The sequence below is a fragment of the Podarcis melisellensis genome (assembly GCF_964234715.1).
Source record: "Podarcis melisellensis genome assembly, chromosome: 12".
Taxonomy (NCBI): Eukaryota; Metazoa; Chordata; class Lepidosauria; order Squamata; family Lacertidae; genus Podarcis; species Podarcis melisellensis.
In genome coordinates, this window is record NC_138544.1 from 50,915,531 (window position 1) to 50,933,069 (window position 17,539).

The 17,539-nt window shown below is 45.9% G+C and overlaps 2 protein-coding genes across 3 annotated transcripts in view; both read left to right on the top strand.

Annotated features, from left to right (window-relative positions):
- Positions 1-17,539, top strand: part of EXOG (exo/endonuclease G) — a 222,356-nt gene that overhangs the window by 166,403 nt on the left and 38,414 nt on the right. The window lies entirely within an intron of this gene.
- Positions 1-17,539, top strand: part of ACVR2B (activin A receptor type 2B) — a 143,012-nt gene that overhangs the window by 112,556 nt on the left and 12,917 nt on the right. For both annotated transcript variants that reach the window (XR_014161735.1, XM_081882508.1), the window contains exons 6-10: positions 4,922-5,065; positions 6,888-7,036; positions 12,074-12,188; positions 13,769-13,907; positions 16,500-16,630. Coding sequence is in view for 1 of the 2 variants with exons in the window: in XM_081882508.1 (XP_081738634.1) it covers positions 4,922-5,065; positions 6,888-7,036; positions 12,074-12,188; positions 13,769-13,907; positions 16,500-16,630 (678 nt within the window). In the remaining variant the exon portion in view is untranslated. The remainder of the gene's footprint in view (positions 1-4,921; positions 5,066-6,887; positions 7,037-12,073; positions 12,189-13,768; positions 13,908-16,499; positions 16,631-17,539) is intronic.

Sequence of the window (17,539 nt, forward strand, 5' to 3'; positions counted from 1 at the left end):
CCGCTTGCAAATCACTGAGGGTCTTAGTGAACCATTTGATGGTTTTTCCGCCTGTATTGCAGCTAGATGCTGTATGGTTTTAAATTGTATTTTTATTGCTTCTTTTATTTCTTATGCATTGTGTTTTGTACCATTCAAATTCCAGCGCAGTAAAATGCAATACAAGAAATAAAAGATGCAATAAAATATGCAATTAAAAATCAATAGGAACAATATAATGCATTGGATGTGTCGTCTCCCGTCTTCAGATCTGCAAAGACACCATGGAGTGCCTGAACGAATGATTACAGTGGGGAACGCTCCCCCCTTCCCAACATCTAGTGTTCTTTTAGCTCAGTTATGTGGGTGGATTGGTCAGTGAGACCACACCAGAGGTCTCTTACATGCAGGCCTCACACAGAACACTTTGTGAGAAAATGTGGAGACTGACCAGCACGCAGGTGTGGAAACTATAGGAATCTGGCTGGTGCCAGCAGCAAGTTGCCAGTTTATTTTTTTTTATATATGGGTCTGATTTGGGTAAAACTCAGTGACTATGGCAGGATTCTCTGCAGTGTGGCAGGATTCTCTGTTCTACGTAATGCAGTGTCTATTACCGTATTTTTCGCTCTATAGGATGCACCCGACCATAGGATGCACCTTATTTTAGAGGGGGGAACAAGAAAAAAAAAATTCTCCCCCTCTCTGCTCAGCACTCCTTCAGAGAAGTGGCAGGAGAAATGGAGCCCCTTCCATTTCTCCTCCCGCTTCGCTGAAGGGGCGCTGCGCAGCTCTCCTTCTCCCACATTGCCTTTGCCTTCAGTGAAGGCAACCCGAAGCCTCCGGAGCGCAGTGGGAGCTCCTGCTGCGCTCTGGGGGCTTCAGGTGGCTACCTTGGAAGCCTGGAGAGCACCGAACCCTCTCACTCTCCAGACTTCAGTGAAGGCAACCCGAAGCCTCCGGAGCGCGGTGGGAACGCTCCCACTGCACTTCTGAGGCTTTGCGTTGCTATCGCTGAAGCCAAGGAGCCTGCATTCGCTCCATAAGACGCACACACATTTCCCCTTAATTTTTGGAGGGGGAAATGTGTGTCTTATAGAGCGAAAAATACGGTAAATGCCCTCCTCCTTGAGCTACATAGATTTAAATCAGTAAGAAAATGGCTAAGGTGCATAGAAGATGGGGTGCCCTTGGAGCTGGGAGGTCTACCCCATAAGCAAATGTAGAACTCCTTGAATTCTTGGGCCTTCAGGTTGGCTACCTGCTGCGAGGAAGGGGCCGGCATTTGGCATCCTTGCCGGACACAAAGGTTCAAGGGCTCCCACCTCATTTATCTCGTTAGCAACCTCCACCTCCCGCAGCACTTGCCGTTTATGAGCTGGGCTGATAACCACACATTGACATCTGCAGGGCACTTTCGCTTGAGTTCAGACCTTGCTCTGCAGCACACAGAAGACCTCGGAACGGATCTCGTGGCAGAGCCAAACTAGACAAGGCTCCATGCTTTCAATAAGTGAATGCGTGAATGGGGTTTTAAGAAGTAATTAGCAACTTCCCTCCCCTCTTCCCCCAGTTCAGATAGAGACCCTGGCTGGTGAGGTGGTGTGCCATGGAAGCTTTGCAGGAAACACACACACACACACACACACACACACACACCAATGCTTGCTACTTGCATTTATGCCAACAAGGGATTTTCTACCCATGCAAAGAGCGATCGCGGGCTGGGTGGGAACCTCCTATGCTTGCCATTACCTTTTAAAAAGCCATCTGCTCAATGGTTAATTGCAAAAGTGGGGTATCGTCTCCACTGTGGTTCCATTATAAATCTGAGCTAATCAAGTGTTTTGTGATTAGCAGAGGTGGCTCTGTTGTTTTTTTTTAAAAAAAAAAAACTTTGGGAGACCTCTAGGCATTCCACCCCCACAAACACCCCCACACCCACTTTGTGTATTAAAGCTTTTGCCCAGGGCTGAAAGCAAATAGCCTATTTTAAATTGCTGTTTGTACCTAGAAAATCAGTGACTCATTTATCTAAGAACAGCACTTACCTTCTGCATAATTAACAATGTTTTCTTGGTTGTTTCTTTTTGGTTTTTTCTCTAAACGGGCACGCCTCTGAAATGTCCGCACTTCTTTTCTGTTCTGGAAACAGAACAGAACAGTGTGCCACGTTGGCACTGTAGAGAAAATACTTGGTGCTTAGACGTTGGTGCCCTTTTGCTCCTCCCTCATAAGTCAGAAAACTGCAGTCGGCCTTAGCTTGGCGATGTGTGAATCAGGAAACTCCGACTCACAGCTTCCGAACGAGACAGTTTAGAGTAATCTTACAAATCCTGGCTTGCTTAGAAGCCATTAGCCATAGTTCCAAGGTTGAATGTCACAGGAAACACTGGTTAGCTGTGGCTTATTAGTTTGTTTCCCCACTTGTGCAAAGGATGCCTGCAGTTTGCGGGCATCCAAGCCTTTAAAGAGTTGCAAGCAAAGCTACGTTCTGGTCATGCAACAAACTTCTGCTTGTGCAACAGAAACTCCTCCTGTAGCCCCCCCCCCCAAGTCTGATCCAGAAGTTTGGGGAAATGCCCAGAGTGGATTTGGTGGGGGCAGGTGGAGAGAATCAGAGAAAACCCTATTGCACAGGATGGAACAGGTGGAACTCTGTTTACGCAATGTTGGAAGCACTCCTAAGCCAGAATTTGATCATGTGCACCATTGCCAGGTTTGGTGATGTCGAAGAAGTCAATACATTGCATGCCCATTGCTGATTGGAGAGTAAAACCAGATTAATGAGGAGAGAAGTGTGGAAGGGGATTTATGGGTCTACATACAGGTTATGGGTGGCGCTATGGTCTAAACCACAGAGCCTAGGGTTTGCTGATCAGAAGGTCGGTGGTTCGAATCCCCACAACGGAGTGAGCTCCCGTTGCTCGTTCCCAGCTTCTGCCAACCTAGCAGTTTGAAAGCACGTCAAAGTGCAAGTAGATAAATAGGTACCACTCCAGTGGGAAGGTAAACGGCATTTCCATGCGCTGCTCTGGTTCGCCAGAAGCTGCTTAGTCATGCTGGCCACATGACCCGGAAGCTGTCTGAGGAGAAACGCCGGTTCCCTCAGCCAGTAAAGCAAGATGAGTGCTGCAACCTCAGAGTCGTTATACAGGTTTTAGATGCCTGCTTAACTTGCCTTGGTGCACAATTTTCAGCTGTGCTTTCAGAGTTCTCATGTCTCGAATTATGGAACAGAGAAGCATATATACATCTACAAGTTGGCTGTAGGCCTATCCATACTTTCTGTTCCACCAGTTTAATCCCCTGTGATGTTCCCTAAATAATTTTGAGAGCAGGATGAAGATGCTGAGAATTCTCTACCAGTGAACCCTACTTCTCTTTCCCCACAGAAGTAAAATTCCTAAGGATCCCCATGATTGAGGGAATGATTGTTGAACCAGTTTTTAAGTCTGTAGTTTAGCTGTAGTCTGAGAAATCTTTAAACACTGTCCCTTATTCTTTTTAATCCTCCACAATTTGTTTGCCATCGTGGATTTAAAGAAGATTTTAATGTCATCTGTTCCAAGCCAGCTCTGACTAACTAGTTGGATATCCTGCCCTAATCCAGATTAGAAAGCTGTAACTGTTAAGATTACACACAAAAGGTTTAAATCTGGTTAATGTCTATCTAGTCCTTGTTCTTTTCTGTGTAGCTTTTGAAAACCTTTAGCTAAGCTTTATTTGACAGTTCCTTAGTTCTCTTCCTTTCTTTTTGATACAACGGATAGGTGGGAAATGTCGGATAACAGAACTTTCATTTTAAAACTCTTATGTTTTCTAGTTAAGTGAAACTGCAAAATTTCTCCAGCTGGAGTTTTGTAGGAATAGTTGCATTATTTAATAGAACTTGTGTGTGCGTTTTGCCAAAGATGGTATTCTAGGTGATGTACAATGGCATGGTTTGCACATAAGTCGTGGTGTGTTCAACCAAAGTCAAGCTTTGTTTGGCTATCTGAACTGACCCCTCCAGCCTAATCATGGTTTCTTTTCTATCAACAAACCACAATCTGAAGTCAAGGTTTGTTGTTGGCTCATGAACTATGGCTTGCTTAACTTTTAACCCCGGTTTGGTCTGAACCCAGCAACCTTTCTTAACCATGGGTTGTTTGGCCACCCTATCCCAGATACACAGAGGCAGAAGGCTCTAAGAGCAGCTGGAAAATAAGACGAGCTTTGGAGACAGTAGTCACAGCTTATTCATTTGCATGTAAAAGAAACCATGGCTTTGTGTTATGTGCAAACACATGGGCAGTTTCCCCTCTCTTAGTTTTTTGTACCAAAGTAATTTTAGTTGCATTGTTCAAAAAAATTGGCAAAGGGGGAAGCATCCGTTAAGGTTGACACTAGAAAGTTATGCCCATCAAGCTTAAATGGAGACATGGAGAAGCGACTGAATTGGAATAGTGTGGCAGCAAACAAGTTTTAAAATTCTTCTCCTGGGGAGATTATCCTACCCACAAGAAAGCAATATAAGTCTCTTCCCGTTGCAAAGCATTAAGCTGCCATATACTAGGTCAGACTCTCCGTTTAGCTCCAATGCTGTTGACAGAGACTGGCAGCATGTCCAAAATGCTTCATTATTCATAGCTGAATATGCACGGGTGCAATCAGATGTTTGGCTGAGGGGTGTATGGATCACACTTTGCTGTTGAAATCAGCCTCTGAACAAGCCACTTCTTAAGAGCCCTTGTGCAAATGCTCCTAGAGTTCTGTGCCAAGCACCAAGAATCTCTTAACAGGGATTTCTCAGCACCCTACTGAACTTTTAATTCCCATGATTTTTGTACGACATTTGCAGCCGCGTAGCTTCACGAATGCCCATTTTTATAGGATTCCCCATTCCATACGGCACACCTCCCCAAGCATTTATCTTTCTTTCCCCCTGCCCTACCCACAGGATAAACAATCCTGGCAGAGCGAGAGGGAGATTTTCAACACCCCAGGCATGAAGCACGAAAACCTTTTGCAGTTCATCGCGGCAGAGAAGCGGGGAACAAACTTGGAGGCAGAGCTGTGGCTGATCACAGCTTACCATGACAAGGTAACAGATGTGTGACTGTGTTGTCATCTCGATAGCTGCAGGAAGACCTGAAGCAAACTGAAGGGGAAGCAACTCCACACGCACACACACACACACACACACACACACACACACACACACACACACACACCTGTCTCCCCTTGTAGGGGAAGCCAAGAGATGAGGCAGGTTTTAAAAGCCCACTCACCCTCCCAGAAGCTGGGCAAAACTAAGAGAAGGGAAAGAGATGGGATAAACAGTGGGGAAGGAGTTTAGTGTCAGATCCTACTTCCTTTATTCACCAATTCATTCAAAGATCCTCTTTATCAGTGCTTCCACCTCCTGAGAGAGGATGGGATTACCTAGAGGGGAATTAAGAAGCAAGGGGGCAGAATGGGGACTCCTGGAGGTGCAAACGGCCACCAGACTTTGAAAATCTGGTGTCACCGGATTTAGGTTCATCACTTTTGTAGAATGAATTAAACTAAATAGTTTTAATTGCACTTTGAATAAATGTGAAACTGAGGGTTATTGTTTTGAATTCCATTGCATTACTATGTTCCTTGGTGGGTCGTGCAAACCCCCAGTTCTGATTAATGCTTTTTATAGGGTAGAGTAGGTGGCACTGGAAATGTGTTTATGGGACCAGGGGTGTGGCTGCTGGTATGTACACATCAGCCACAACATCGCACATGGGAACCTTGCCGTTCTTATACAAACGTCATCAGGTTCTGCCATTTTGCCACAGTTGAGGCTGCTTAGCCCAGAGGGTATTTTTTTGGTGGGTTTCTTATGTCCACTGCCCAAAATGAAAACACACCTCTGCTTTTAGAGAAAAAGAGAGGGGATTTTTCTGCTCAGGGTGCGACCTAAGGTTCGAGAAGCTGGAAATCAATAGGGGCTTTTCAGACAATTTGGTGCCATGCAGCCAAAAGTTAAGCAGCTTTATCCCAGAGGGGAAACTGAAGCCTATCTTTAGCTCTCTCGTTGAAAGGAACACTACTTGCAACTCATTATCATATACCTGTTTTACCCAGGTGTAACTCCCACTGTGTTCAGTGGGACAACCCCCAGGTAAATATACACTGGATTGCAGCCTTAAAGCGCTTTACTTTGTCAGGATTATGCCTATGATTGAAATGCAGCCTCTGTGGAGCTCCCCCTGAGCCTGGCCCAGAGGTTCCAGTTGGTGCAAAGCAGCTGTGACTAGACCATTGATGGGGACAGACTATTGCCAGCACACAACTCCAGTGCCCAGAAGTCTGCATGAGCTGCCCATAGGCTACTGGGCCAAGTTAAGGGTTCTTGTTAGTGCCTCCCCATGGCTTGAATGCATGGCCATCAGATAGCCCTCTTCCCTACTGAATTTCCAGCACCTAATAAAGACTTTTTTTTAATTCTAGCTGGCATTTAAGATTGATTTTATAGTTTTGACTTTTTGTTTGGTCTTGTATTCTTGCAAACTACTATAGTGACTATTGTAGCTAAGCAATATTATACATTTTTTAAGAGGCCAAGATGGAGGTCTTGTCACCGCCCAGGACCTCCATACATCCTGCCCAGACTAGCACCCCAGAGAGGTCACTTTGATGCTGCTAACGCAGCAAAACAACAACAACAAGTAGCAGTTACTGGTTTCTGCAGCCACAGCAGGCGCTGTGATTCTCCAGATCCCCGGAGGTTCACCCCATTGCCTCTGAATAATGGCAAATTGTTTACATAAATAAATATTGTGAACTGAATGCCCCTCATAACTATCTAGCTGCAATAAGGGTCTTTTGAGCGGCCAGGGTGGGGGTAGGGAAGAGACTCCTTGCTACACATCATGTTCTGATTCTTCCAGGGCTCTTTGACTGACTACCTGAAAGGGAACATTGTCAGCTGGAACGAACTCTGCCATATAGCAGAAACCATGGCTCGCGGACTCTCGTACCTGCACGAAGATGTTCCTTGGTGTAAAGGAGAAGGACATAAACCTGCTATAGCACACAGGTACGTGAGGGTTTTCGTTGTTGTTTTTAAATGTAGGCAATTGTGCCACAAAACCAAGGGTGTGTACTTTGCATGCAGAAGGTCTCCTGTTTCAGCTGTGTTTAACAACCACCTCACCTGCAGTAGGAACACCAGTCTGAAGGGGAGCCTTCTTCCTCAATCTCATGCCCCCTTGCTAGTTTTTAATACAGCTCCCATCAGTCTCAACCAACATGGCTGTACCATATTTCACACACACACACACACACACACACACACACACACACACCCAATATATATATATTTTTGCTGGAGGGCAGCAGGTTGGGAAAGGCTGGTTTATACAAATTTGCCTACCAGTTTATGCTCCTCGGGACCAAGCAATGGTAGGTATAGCATTGTGCCCGTTTCATGAACTGCAGTGATGGAAGACGTTCTGGGAGAGGGAGAGCAATGGGAAGAGAATGGGTTGCCATCTAAGAAACGCAGCCCTCCCCGCCGCCTGCCAGTTTAAAGCCGCAGAGGGAATAAATGAGTCATTGTAGTGCCGGTGAATAGAGAGTTGTCCCTGGATTCAAGAAGACCCTGGTTCAAGTTCTTTCCCCTACTTCGAACAAGTTTCTGTCTCTTAGCAAAACGTGGGGCCTTCTTTTGTTGCTGTCGTTATTAACCTCAGGCACCAGGACAGTGTTATGTGGTGCTTTATATAAGGAGCGTGCCCTCATAATACATTGTCAGGTCAATGAAGACGTTTCGCTCAAGTCCTATTAACTTGTTTGTGTGGGAAGGAGCCGCTCTCGGTTCTGAAGCAGAGAGAGAGAGAGGGAGGGAGGGAGGGAGAGTTGTGTGTGTTGGGGAGGCTTGAAGGAAGAAGGAATAGAAAGAAGCACTTCTATCCAGCAAGGCCTGTGACCTCCAGCACAAAGAAAAGAGACACAACTCTCGGTGTGTGACCAGGGCAGCCTCATTTTACTTACATAAGTGTAAACCCAGCTACGTGTGCTATCCAAGCACAGTGAAAGAAAGCCGTAGGCATAGCAGACGAGAGACAGGAGAATGATAGGGGTGTGCGGCAAGGATTCAAAATGTGCGTTTGCTCACTGGTTGTGTTGCATCTCCTTCCTGCAAGGAGCTCAGGGTAAAATGGAGGTATCACATCTTATCCTCACAACAGCCCTGTGAGGTGAGTTAGGCAGGGAGATGGTCACACAACACACACACAAACAGAATTCCTGCTCCATCATTGCAGTCATAGGATTGTTGTCTTTCACATGATGGTATGTGTTTTGACTCCACAGAGTGGGAAGTGACGGAGACAGGATTTTTGTTTTGCTGTGTTCCATGAAGTGGGACTATTGTCCTTTGTTCTTTTTCTCTTTGCCGTCTGATGCTAGAGAGAGAGGGAGCCATTTTGCAGTGCTCCGTGCGTGTTTATATGTAAATAAAGTAGATTAGCCAAAATGCTGAGTTGCTGAGGTCTGTTACGCAAGTTGTGCAAACTCTGTGGATCCCTAAGTGTGCCGGTGTCGGTTGGCATCGGTTGCTGTGATGTTCGGGCTGAAGAAAGCTTTTGAAGCTCCCGAACGAATGCCCAGGAGGGAGATAACATGCCTGTCGGGCATGTGTCTCTGCCAGGGTCCTACTTGAGTGTAGGTTGAACTCCTGACACACACACCGCTGAGGAGTAGCCAGTGTGGGGCCGTCCACAGTTGTTGGGCTGAGGCATAAGAACTTTTGCACCCAAGACTCTACTTCCATCAGTTGTTAACGGTCAGGGATGGGGGATCTTTCTCACTCCAAGGGCCAAATTACCTTCTGGGCAAGCTTCCAAGGGTCACACCCCAGCCCTGGGCAGGGCTATAGGCAAAATTAGGCAAAACAGCAAATTTTAGCTCTGGTCAACGGTCTAGTTCCTACGTGCCCCCTCTATCTTCCTCCCAGAGGCATTATCAGAGCTCAAGGGCCAATCCAGCCAGGCAAAGATACTTGGGGTGCCAAATTGGGCCAGCGAGGAGGGTGGCCTGGGGGGAGAGTTTTGAGGGCTGAATAATGAAGCGTGGAGGGCCCACATTCAGTCTCCAGGGGTTCCCCGCAGATCGTGTAGAATCTGGACCACGGAAGCTTATGCCGCAATAACATTCAGGAGCCTCAAGTCTTCCTTTCAGAGCCACTGCAGCAGCCTTGACACGGCTCCCTCTCTGAAAATCCACATCAGCGGCAGCACCGTTAGGCATGGCCTCATCTCAGAGGCTTTCAGACACTGGGGAAGCTTCTCAGAGGTTCCTCTGTTAGGGCACCTGCAATGCCAGAGGAGCTCTGTGGACGATGGCTTCTGTACAGCCTCCCTGTGCAAAGGGGGTGTTGGGGGGCTCTCTAGGGTGCCCTGTCAATTGATATGGTTGGTAGCGTTCTGTGTGCACATTTGGGGTGCATGCATGCCTAGAGTTCTCTGCAGCATGGCAGTGTTTTCATGGCAGATACATAGGGATAATGTCCACGCGGAAAGGATTGAAGGGAGAAAGTCTGGAAACTATTGTCCTAGCTTTCTAAGTGCTGCACTGCCCCCTGACGGCACTTTATTGCACATACTTAAATTGCCGGCAAGAGAACAGAATCTGATTTCATAGAATTGTAGCATTGGTGGGGGGGGGGGACAACTCCCAGGGTCATCTAGTCCAACACCCTGCTGTGCAGGAGGAGGTTTCCGTAAGCAACTGCCCCCTCTTTGAATCTATACTGGGGCATTCTTCCTTCCTTCCGCTAAAGTTCTCCCACCTCCGCCGCCGCTTTCTGTTATTGCCCCTAAACAAAAGCAAGCGGCTTCCGTTCGCAATTAGCAATCGCTTTAAAAGTTCATTGGGACATGATGTCTTTTGGAGACAGGTTACCCGGAACAAATTCTAGCAGACCCATCTGGCTAGGCCAGGTGTCTTATTCTGCCGTGCAATTAACTCTTACCTTGTTCATAGCCTTTCACACATTGCGTTGATGCTCACGTGCCTCAAGGGCAGCTCTAGGAACACAGGAAGTTGTCATAGACAAAGCCAGGGCATTGGTCCATGTACCTCAGCAGCAGTTCTCCAGGGTTTCCCTGTTCTGCTGGCTAGGTATCGAAGCTGGAGCCATTCTGCATGTGTTCAGCCACTGAGATCATTGCATTTTCCTTTGTCAAAGCCGGCCAGAGAAGCTGGAGGATTTCTGAGACGGCAACGCACTGGTCGCCCCTCATGAAGGTTACAGGGGCGTTTTGTCCTAGTGTTAAACAAAAGTTGTTTTGTTTAATCCTAAACAAATAAAAGAGAAGCATTGATTGTCATTGTCAGTGGCTCTTTCGCTCCTGAAGTTTCATCCGTTTTAGTTTCTTAAAATAGGGGAGACATTGAGCTGAAGCTTCACTCAGGGGAGACCTGTTGAAATGAATGCACATGACTAAATTAGGCCCATTCATTTTATGTTGTGAACAGCCCCAAGATAATAATAATAATAATAGTAATAGTAATAACCCACAATCTCCCGATGTTGTTCGACCACAATACAGTGGTACCTCGGGTTAAGTACTTAATTCGTTCCGGAGGTCCGTTCTTAACCAGAAACTGTTCTTAACCTGAAGCACCACTTTAGCTAATGGGGCCTCCTGCTGCCGCCGTGCCGCCGGAGCACGATTTCTGTTCTCATCCTGAAGCAAAGTTCTTAACCTGAAGCACTATTTCTGGCTTAGCGGAGTCTGTAACCTGAAGCGTATGTAACCCGAGGTACCACTGTACCCATCTTTCTTGACCACGCTGTTGATACAGAAGACAACACATTGGCTGCCCCTGTTACAAGTAGAGTAAATAACATTCTGTCAAAATATTGCTCGCCAATTTCAGTGCTCAGCAGCGGTTCAGCCACCTCTGTTTCCTCCATCTGGGCCCCTGGAATCTGTGGTGCCGGTTGTATCATACCTCCAGTGCTCAGGATGTGAGGAAGACCTTTCTCTCAGAAGAATAGAGAATCGCAAGAGGATGCCGTTCCCCTGCAGGGCATTCTGTACCCTGGGAACTCATTGAACTCTCCTCCTTTCTCTGCTCCGGTGTCTCTCTCCGTAACGTATTCTGACAGGAGATTTCAGAAAACAATTGTCTCTGCCCTCATTAATTATGTCGCTGGGCCTCGCTGTTGTCCCGCGGCCCGGCCGGCAGGGTTACCACAGTGAATTGAATTGATGGCAGGCGAATTATAATGCCAAACACACATGGGCTTGCCATCTGCTGCCTAAGGTCTGTAATTTAATTATATTCACCCACATCCCTTTTTCTTCTTAACCCACGCTGAAAATGCTAGAAAGTTCAGGAATGACTTAATAGCCAGGGCTTTTGAACTTACAAGGTAGGTAAGGACAAAAAGTGAGGGAGCCAGGGGCAGCAGCTACAGTTCCAGAACGTAACTCCACTCTCCAGAAAAGGCCTGGCTGAGGAGTCTAGATGACATAAAAACAGCAATGGGTTTTAGAAGCTTATTGTTTTTTTTATTGAATTTCCATCCCTCCTTTCCTCCTGAAAGAGCCCAGAGCGGCAAACAGATGTATCATATAATACAAAAACAAAGCAAACGTTCCAAAACAGATTTTTTTTTTAATTAAAAACATCTAAAACCAGTTAGTCTTATAGCAGTTAAAGACACTCTGCCATCCAACAATCTTATGTTTTCCTGGAACATAATTATTCAGTCACCAAATCCTTGGATAAACAGGAATGATTTCAAATTCCTCCTGAAGCTTGATGATGGAGATGGATGCAACTCCGAGACAGGGCATTCCACTTCCAGGGAGACACCACCGAAAGGCCATGTACCAACTGGGCAGCTGCCTGGTGGTGGTGTAGGATGAGCTGGTCTCCAGGTTGGCCTTATTTTACTTGCTGGTCTTTCCGTTCATGAAAAACAAGATCAAACCCACTTCTCATGCTTACATCCGTAGCAGAACTCGCATAGGCTATGAACAAGTCAATATTTCACCTGGAACTGTGATGGTATCTGTGACCTTCATTCCCTCCTCTGTTCCCCCCCCCCCCCTTGCAGGGACTTCAAGAGCAAAAACGTATTGCTGAAAAATGACTTGACAGCCGTGCTAGCAGACTTTGGGTTGGCTGTACGGTTTGAACCTGGGAAACCTCCAGGAGACACCCACGGACAGGTAACTCACTTGGCAAAAGTGTCTGCTTACGCTACCTCCCTTAGCAACACTTCTCAGTCCATACAACAGCATTTCCTCGGGACAAGAAATTACACCATTTGGGGGGAGGTACATAGACGTAGTAATTGTCAGACAAATGGGTGCACTTAGTCGTCACCTTTACTATGGCTTGCCTGTTGGGAAAAGCACATTTCCATGCGATCACATCATTGTTCACAGAATCCATCTGTGCTGTCCAGCAGAGTACGTCTGGAGCAGAATCAGGTGCTAAAGTCCTGAACTGGCAGACTGGGCCTCTTGCCACTTTAGTCAACCACTGACGCTTCCATTTTTTGAATGCTTCCAATTATTTTATTTTTAAAAATTATTTATTCACCTGTAGAATGGGGGGGAGGTTTTTGCTCAAAAGAGAGAGAGAGATGCCAGTACTCACATCTTGACAAAAGTGCCATGGGTGCCAACACCAAACGACTGCCATGATCCGCAAAGGAAATAGTGGTGATAGCACTCAGTAGCTATGATTACAATCACAAAAAAGATGTGTTTGTGTGTTTATATGATATATTTAAGAATCCAGTTCCCTGCAACGCGAATACCAGGCACAACAGTGAGTGGGTTACCCTGGGACCTTTCTCTGTGACGTGTTTGTTTGTTGTTTTGCTGGCACGTTCTTTGATGTGGCACAACATTTGAAACTGGCTGGCATAGTGTGGTCCACTTTTCCGCCTCATTCTGCTGCAGATGCTAAGAGCTCTCAGTGGCTCGTCCCAGCGATCAGCCCAGTCAAAATACAGCTAGCAAATTGCGCAAACTAGAAGCTGACATTCGATGTTGCAGGATACTCTTTGACTATTCAACAGTTCTTTGTTTGGGGTGTGCAGATGGAGACAGCGCTGCCACACATTCAGCTCTGTACTGATACATCCACACAAACACACCCCCCCTACAGTATGCTCCCCCCCTGAATTTCCTGCAGTGCTGAATGTGGAGAATGCTTTATGACCAGATTCATGACTCAAGTTGGAAGGGGGGGAGGGAAGCCCTACATAGGGTATGGGAAAGACTTGCTCCTCCACCTCCTTCTGCAAATGATGACTACCGTACTTTTCCGTGTATAAGACTATATTTTTTTCTTGAAAAATCATGCAAAAAAACTGGTGCCGTCTTATACATGGGTAGTGAATAGGGTGGACGTTTGATTGGTTGCTGCTGCGTCCGTTAGCGGCGGTTGTGTGTGTGATTGGTTACTGCATCAGTGGGTGGCGTTGATTGGCTGACGCTGCGGCAGTTGGGCGGGCGATCGGCAGCTTCTGCCGGCGAGGGGACAGACGGGAGGCGGATTTTGTGGCGCGTGCGGGTGAGCGATTTACAGCAATTCCCACCCCCCTCCCAAAAGCTCAACAACCCTGTGTGATCTCCCCCCATTTCCTGAAATTTGAGTCCCGCAAAACAGGGGGCGTCTTATAGACGGAAAAGTATGGTATAAATTAAAGAAAGAAGAAAAATCTCCACGATTTTAAGGATGGGGGTTCTGTATTTGCCACACTGGTCTCAGTGGCTGATTCCTCTTTCTGACTCAGGTGGGAACAAGAAGATACATGGCTCCCGAGGTGTTAGAGGGAGCAATAAACTTCCAGAGAGACGCCTTCCTCAGAATAGACATGTACGCCATGGGGCTAGTCTTGTGGGAGTTGGTCTCCAGGTGCAAAGCAGCTGATGGTGAGTATCACAATCTCTATCTTTGGAGTTACTCCCACTGTCTCTGGTTTCCAGGAAATTCTGGGAATGCCTTTGCCCAGCTGGAATGTTGCCAGCAGAGTGGGGACCCCCTTAGTCACCTCTCCGCTTTTAAGGTTTCCCCCAAACAATTAAGTGGTATATAAACTTTTATGAAATAGTAAATCTCAGATTCTATCTGTCTGACATTAACCCAGAAGTAACTGCAAGGGAGGGACGCGGGTGGTGCTGTGGGTTAAACCACAGAGCCTAGGGCTTGCCGATCAGAAGGTCGGTGGTTCGAATCCCTGCGACGGGGGTGAGCTCCTGTTGCTCGGTCCCTGCTCCTGCCAACCTAGCAGTTCGAAAGCACATCAAAGTGCAAGTAGTTAAATAGGTACTGCTCCGGCGTTTCCGTGCACTGCTCTGGTTCGTCAGAAGCGGCTTAGTCATGCTGGCCACATGGCTCCCTCATGGTCAATAAAGCGAGATGAGTGCCGCAACCCCAGAGTTGGTCATGACTGGACCTAATGGTCAGGGGTCCCTTTACCTTTACCTAACTACAAGGGTGGCTGAGTTTTCGTCAATAACATCTCTTAGAGTGGTGAGTGGCACTATTTAGCGGGAAGAAATCCCAATGAAAATCCTTGTTGATATATATTTTACAAGGCTCTTCAGTTGTATATATTTTAAAATTTTATATGTGGATGTTTTATGATGGCCTATACTTGTAATGCCTAATAAAGGTTTGGCAAAGTAAGAAATAGTAAATAATAATAATAATAACAACAACAACAATAATAATAATACCTAAGATCACGGAGAAAATTCCCATATGAATGCACAACAATATGGCAGATAACATTTTCCCCATATAGTTATGTATTGGGGTTACACAAGAACTTTTACAATATTGCACTCTTGAGAGCCAGAAATGTAGAAGTAGTCAAAAGGGTTGCAAACTTTGTACTGCCTGCTGCAAAAGGTCAATTTAATGACCACTAGAAACTCGAAATAATAAGTAATTTTTCTTCGTGCTATCTGTGCAGTCACACATGTGGGCTCTGTGCCTGCATATGCAACATTTAGGAACTTTCTTGATTTAATTTAAGGACCTCCAGAGATTATAAGTAATTGTTGTTTTTAGAGAACGGCCTGTTTTCTCCTTATCTGTTTAATTCTAGGCTTTCAGTTCAGATAGTATATTTCCTCCCTCTATGTCCTATACTACTAAATTTACTCAAGCCAGAATTACTCACATGCAAACCGAATAGATTAATTGGTCGGTCACCTAAAATTTGTGTGATTAATTAACAATATTTCTTTAATCAGTTGGAAAGCACTAGTTCAGGCATACTGGGTCCTTTTGAGCCTTCTGAGTTCATTGACCTATTTTATTCATATTCATTTTAAGAGACAATATTAGGATTAAACGGTTGGTTTAACCTTCAGTATGTTTTATTGTCTTTTGTAGTATTGTACCTTTGCTTTAATTACTGACTGTAAGACACTTGGAGTGCTAGATGACTGAAAAATAAGCTCTGAATCTAAATACATAAAGGGAACAGTCTGTTCTGTACCAAGGGAAGGAAGGTACCTCTTTGGGCTAGTGCCTGCATTGAGATATAATGCTCCTAATTAGTGCTATGGGTGAGTCCTGGGCTTGTACACTTCCCTCTTCTCTTTCAGCAGGGTCACAAAGATGAGATTGGAAACTTTTGCTTTTTGTTTTCTGCTAAATGCAGTTACTTGTCCAAGCCCAGACAAATGGTAGATACTGAAACTATGGTTTGGGGAAACCAAGCCGGCTTAAATGGCTGTTTGGAGATCAGAGCCAGCCATTCAAGTACTGAAGTTTGGGTATAATTATTTGGGTAACAGATCTTGGATAACTAGAGTTCTGATAGTGGGAGCTGCATGTATGTGTGAAATGTGATCTTTGCCACTTTCTGGTGTTGCTGTGGAGACTTAGGCAGTGTACATATTCCAGCTTACTCTTCATCAGTACACTTCCACGAAGTTAGCCATAATCCATATTCATCCTGTATCTATCCTGTTACTTCTTAGGAAATACAGTGGTGCCTCACAAGACGAAAAAAATCCGTTCCGCGATTCTCTTCGTCTAGCGGTTTGTTCGTCTTGCTGACAGCTTAGCGGATTAGCGCTACAGCGGTCTAGTGGCTTCTAGTGATCAGCTGTTAAGCGGCTTATCAGCAGATCAGCTGTTAAGCGGCTTAGCGGCTTAGGAAAAGGGGGGGAAAGCAGAAAAAACCGCGGGAACTCGCAAGATTTTTTCGTTTTGCGAAGCAACCCCATAGGGAAATTCGTTTTGCGAAGCACCTCCAAAACGGAAAACCCTTTCGTCTAGCGGGTTTTCCGTCTTGCGAGGCGTTCGTCTTGCGGGGCACCACTGTATTATGTTTTGATGTGGTCTCCCCCCCCCCATCTTTGATCCAAACTGAGAAAAAGTGAACAACTCAGCTCTGTTTAAGCTTGTAATGTGTACACAGCCATAGGTCACCCTGAATTAGAGCTTTCTGTCTCATCCAAGGAGCTCTGCCACATAATGATGTTCTCCTTCCTATTCAAACTCAGGTCCGGTAGATGAGTATATGCTGCCTTTCGAAGAGGAGATCGGTCAGCATCCATCACTCGAGGACTTACAGGAAGTGGTGGTTCACAAGAAGATGCGCCCTGCATTCAAGGATCACTGGCTTAAACACCCTGTATGTCCTTTCTCATTAATACTGTTTAAATCCCTTCTCTAGCAACTAGGTTCAAAAAGCACCGCGCTGTAGAGCAGGAAGCCCCATTCAAGTCAATCACAAGTTTTTGACTTACAGCATTAAAAAAAGACAAAACCCTCTACAGGGGTTACAGGCGCTTCAGGTTACAGATTCTTCAGGTTACAGGCGCTTCAGGTTACAGACTCCACTAACCCAGAAATAGTACCTCGGGTTAAGAACTTTGCTTCAGGATGAGAACAGAAATAGCGCGGTGGCGGCAGCGGGAGGCCCCATTAGCTAAAGTAGTACTTCAGGTTAAGAACAGTTTCAGGTTAAGAACGGACCTCCAGAACAAATTAAGTTCTTAACCCGAGGTACCACTGTAGATTAAAATTTGGTGGGGTTTATTATTACTACCGGTAGTGGTAGTATTAGTACTGCCAACCTAGCAGTTTGAAAGCACGCAAGGGCAAGTAGATGAATAGGTACCACTGTGTTGGGAAGGTCAATGGCGTTTCTGTGCGATCTGGTTTCCATCATAATGTCCTGTTGTGCCAGAAGCGATTTACTCCTGCTGGCCACATGACCCGGAAAGCTGTCTGTGGACAAACACCGGCTCCCTCAGCCTGAAAGCAAGATGAGCACCGCAACCCCATAGTCGCCTTTCACCGGACTTAACCGTCCAGGGGTCCTTTACCTTTAGTATTAAAGGTAGTAAAGGTAATACCTTTAGTATTAGTATCAGTATTACTCTTAGCATTGCCTTAATTTGCAGTGGTTCTGAGTAGCCGTTAGGATTGCAGTGAGAGGAGCAAGAAGAACAGAAAGGGAGATTATCAGGCCCTTCTGGTTTCTCTAGTTGGATTTAAAAGAAGAAAACCTATTTCAAATTATAATGTGGCTTGAATT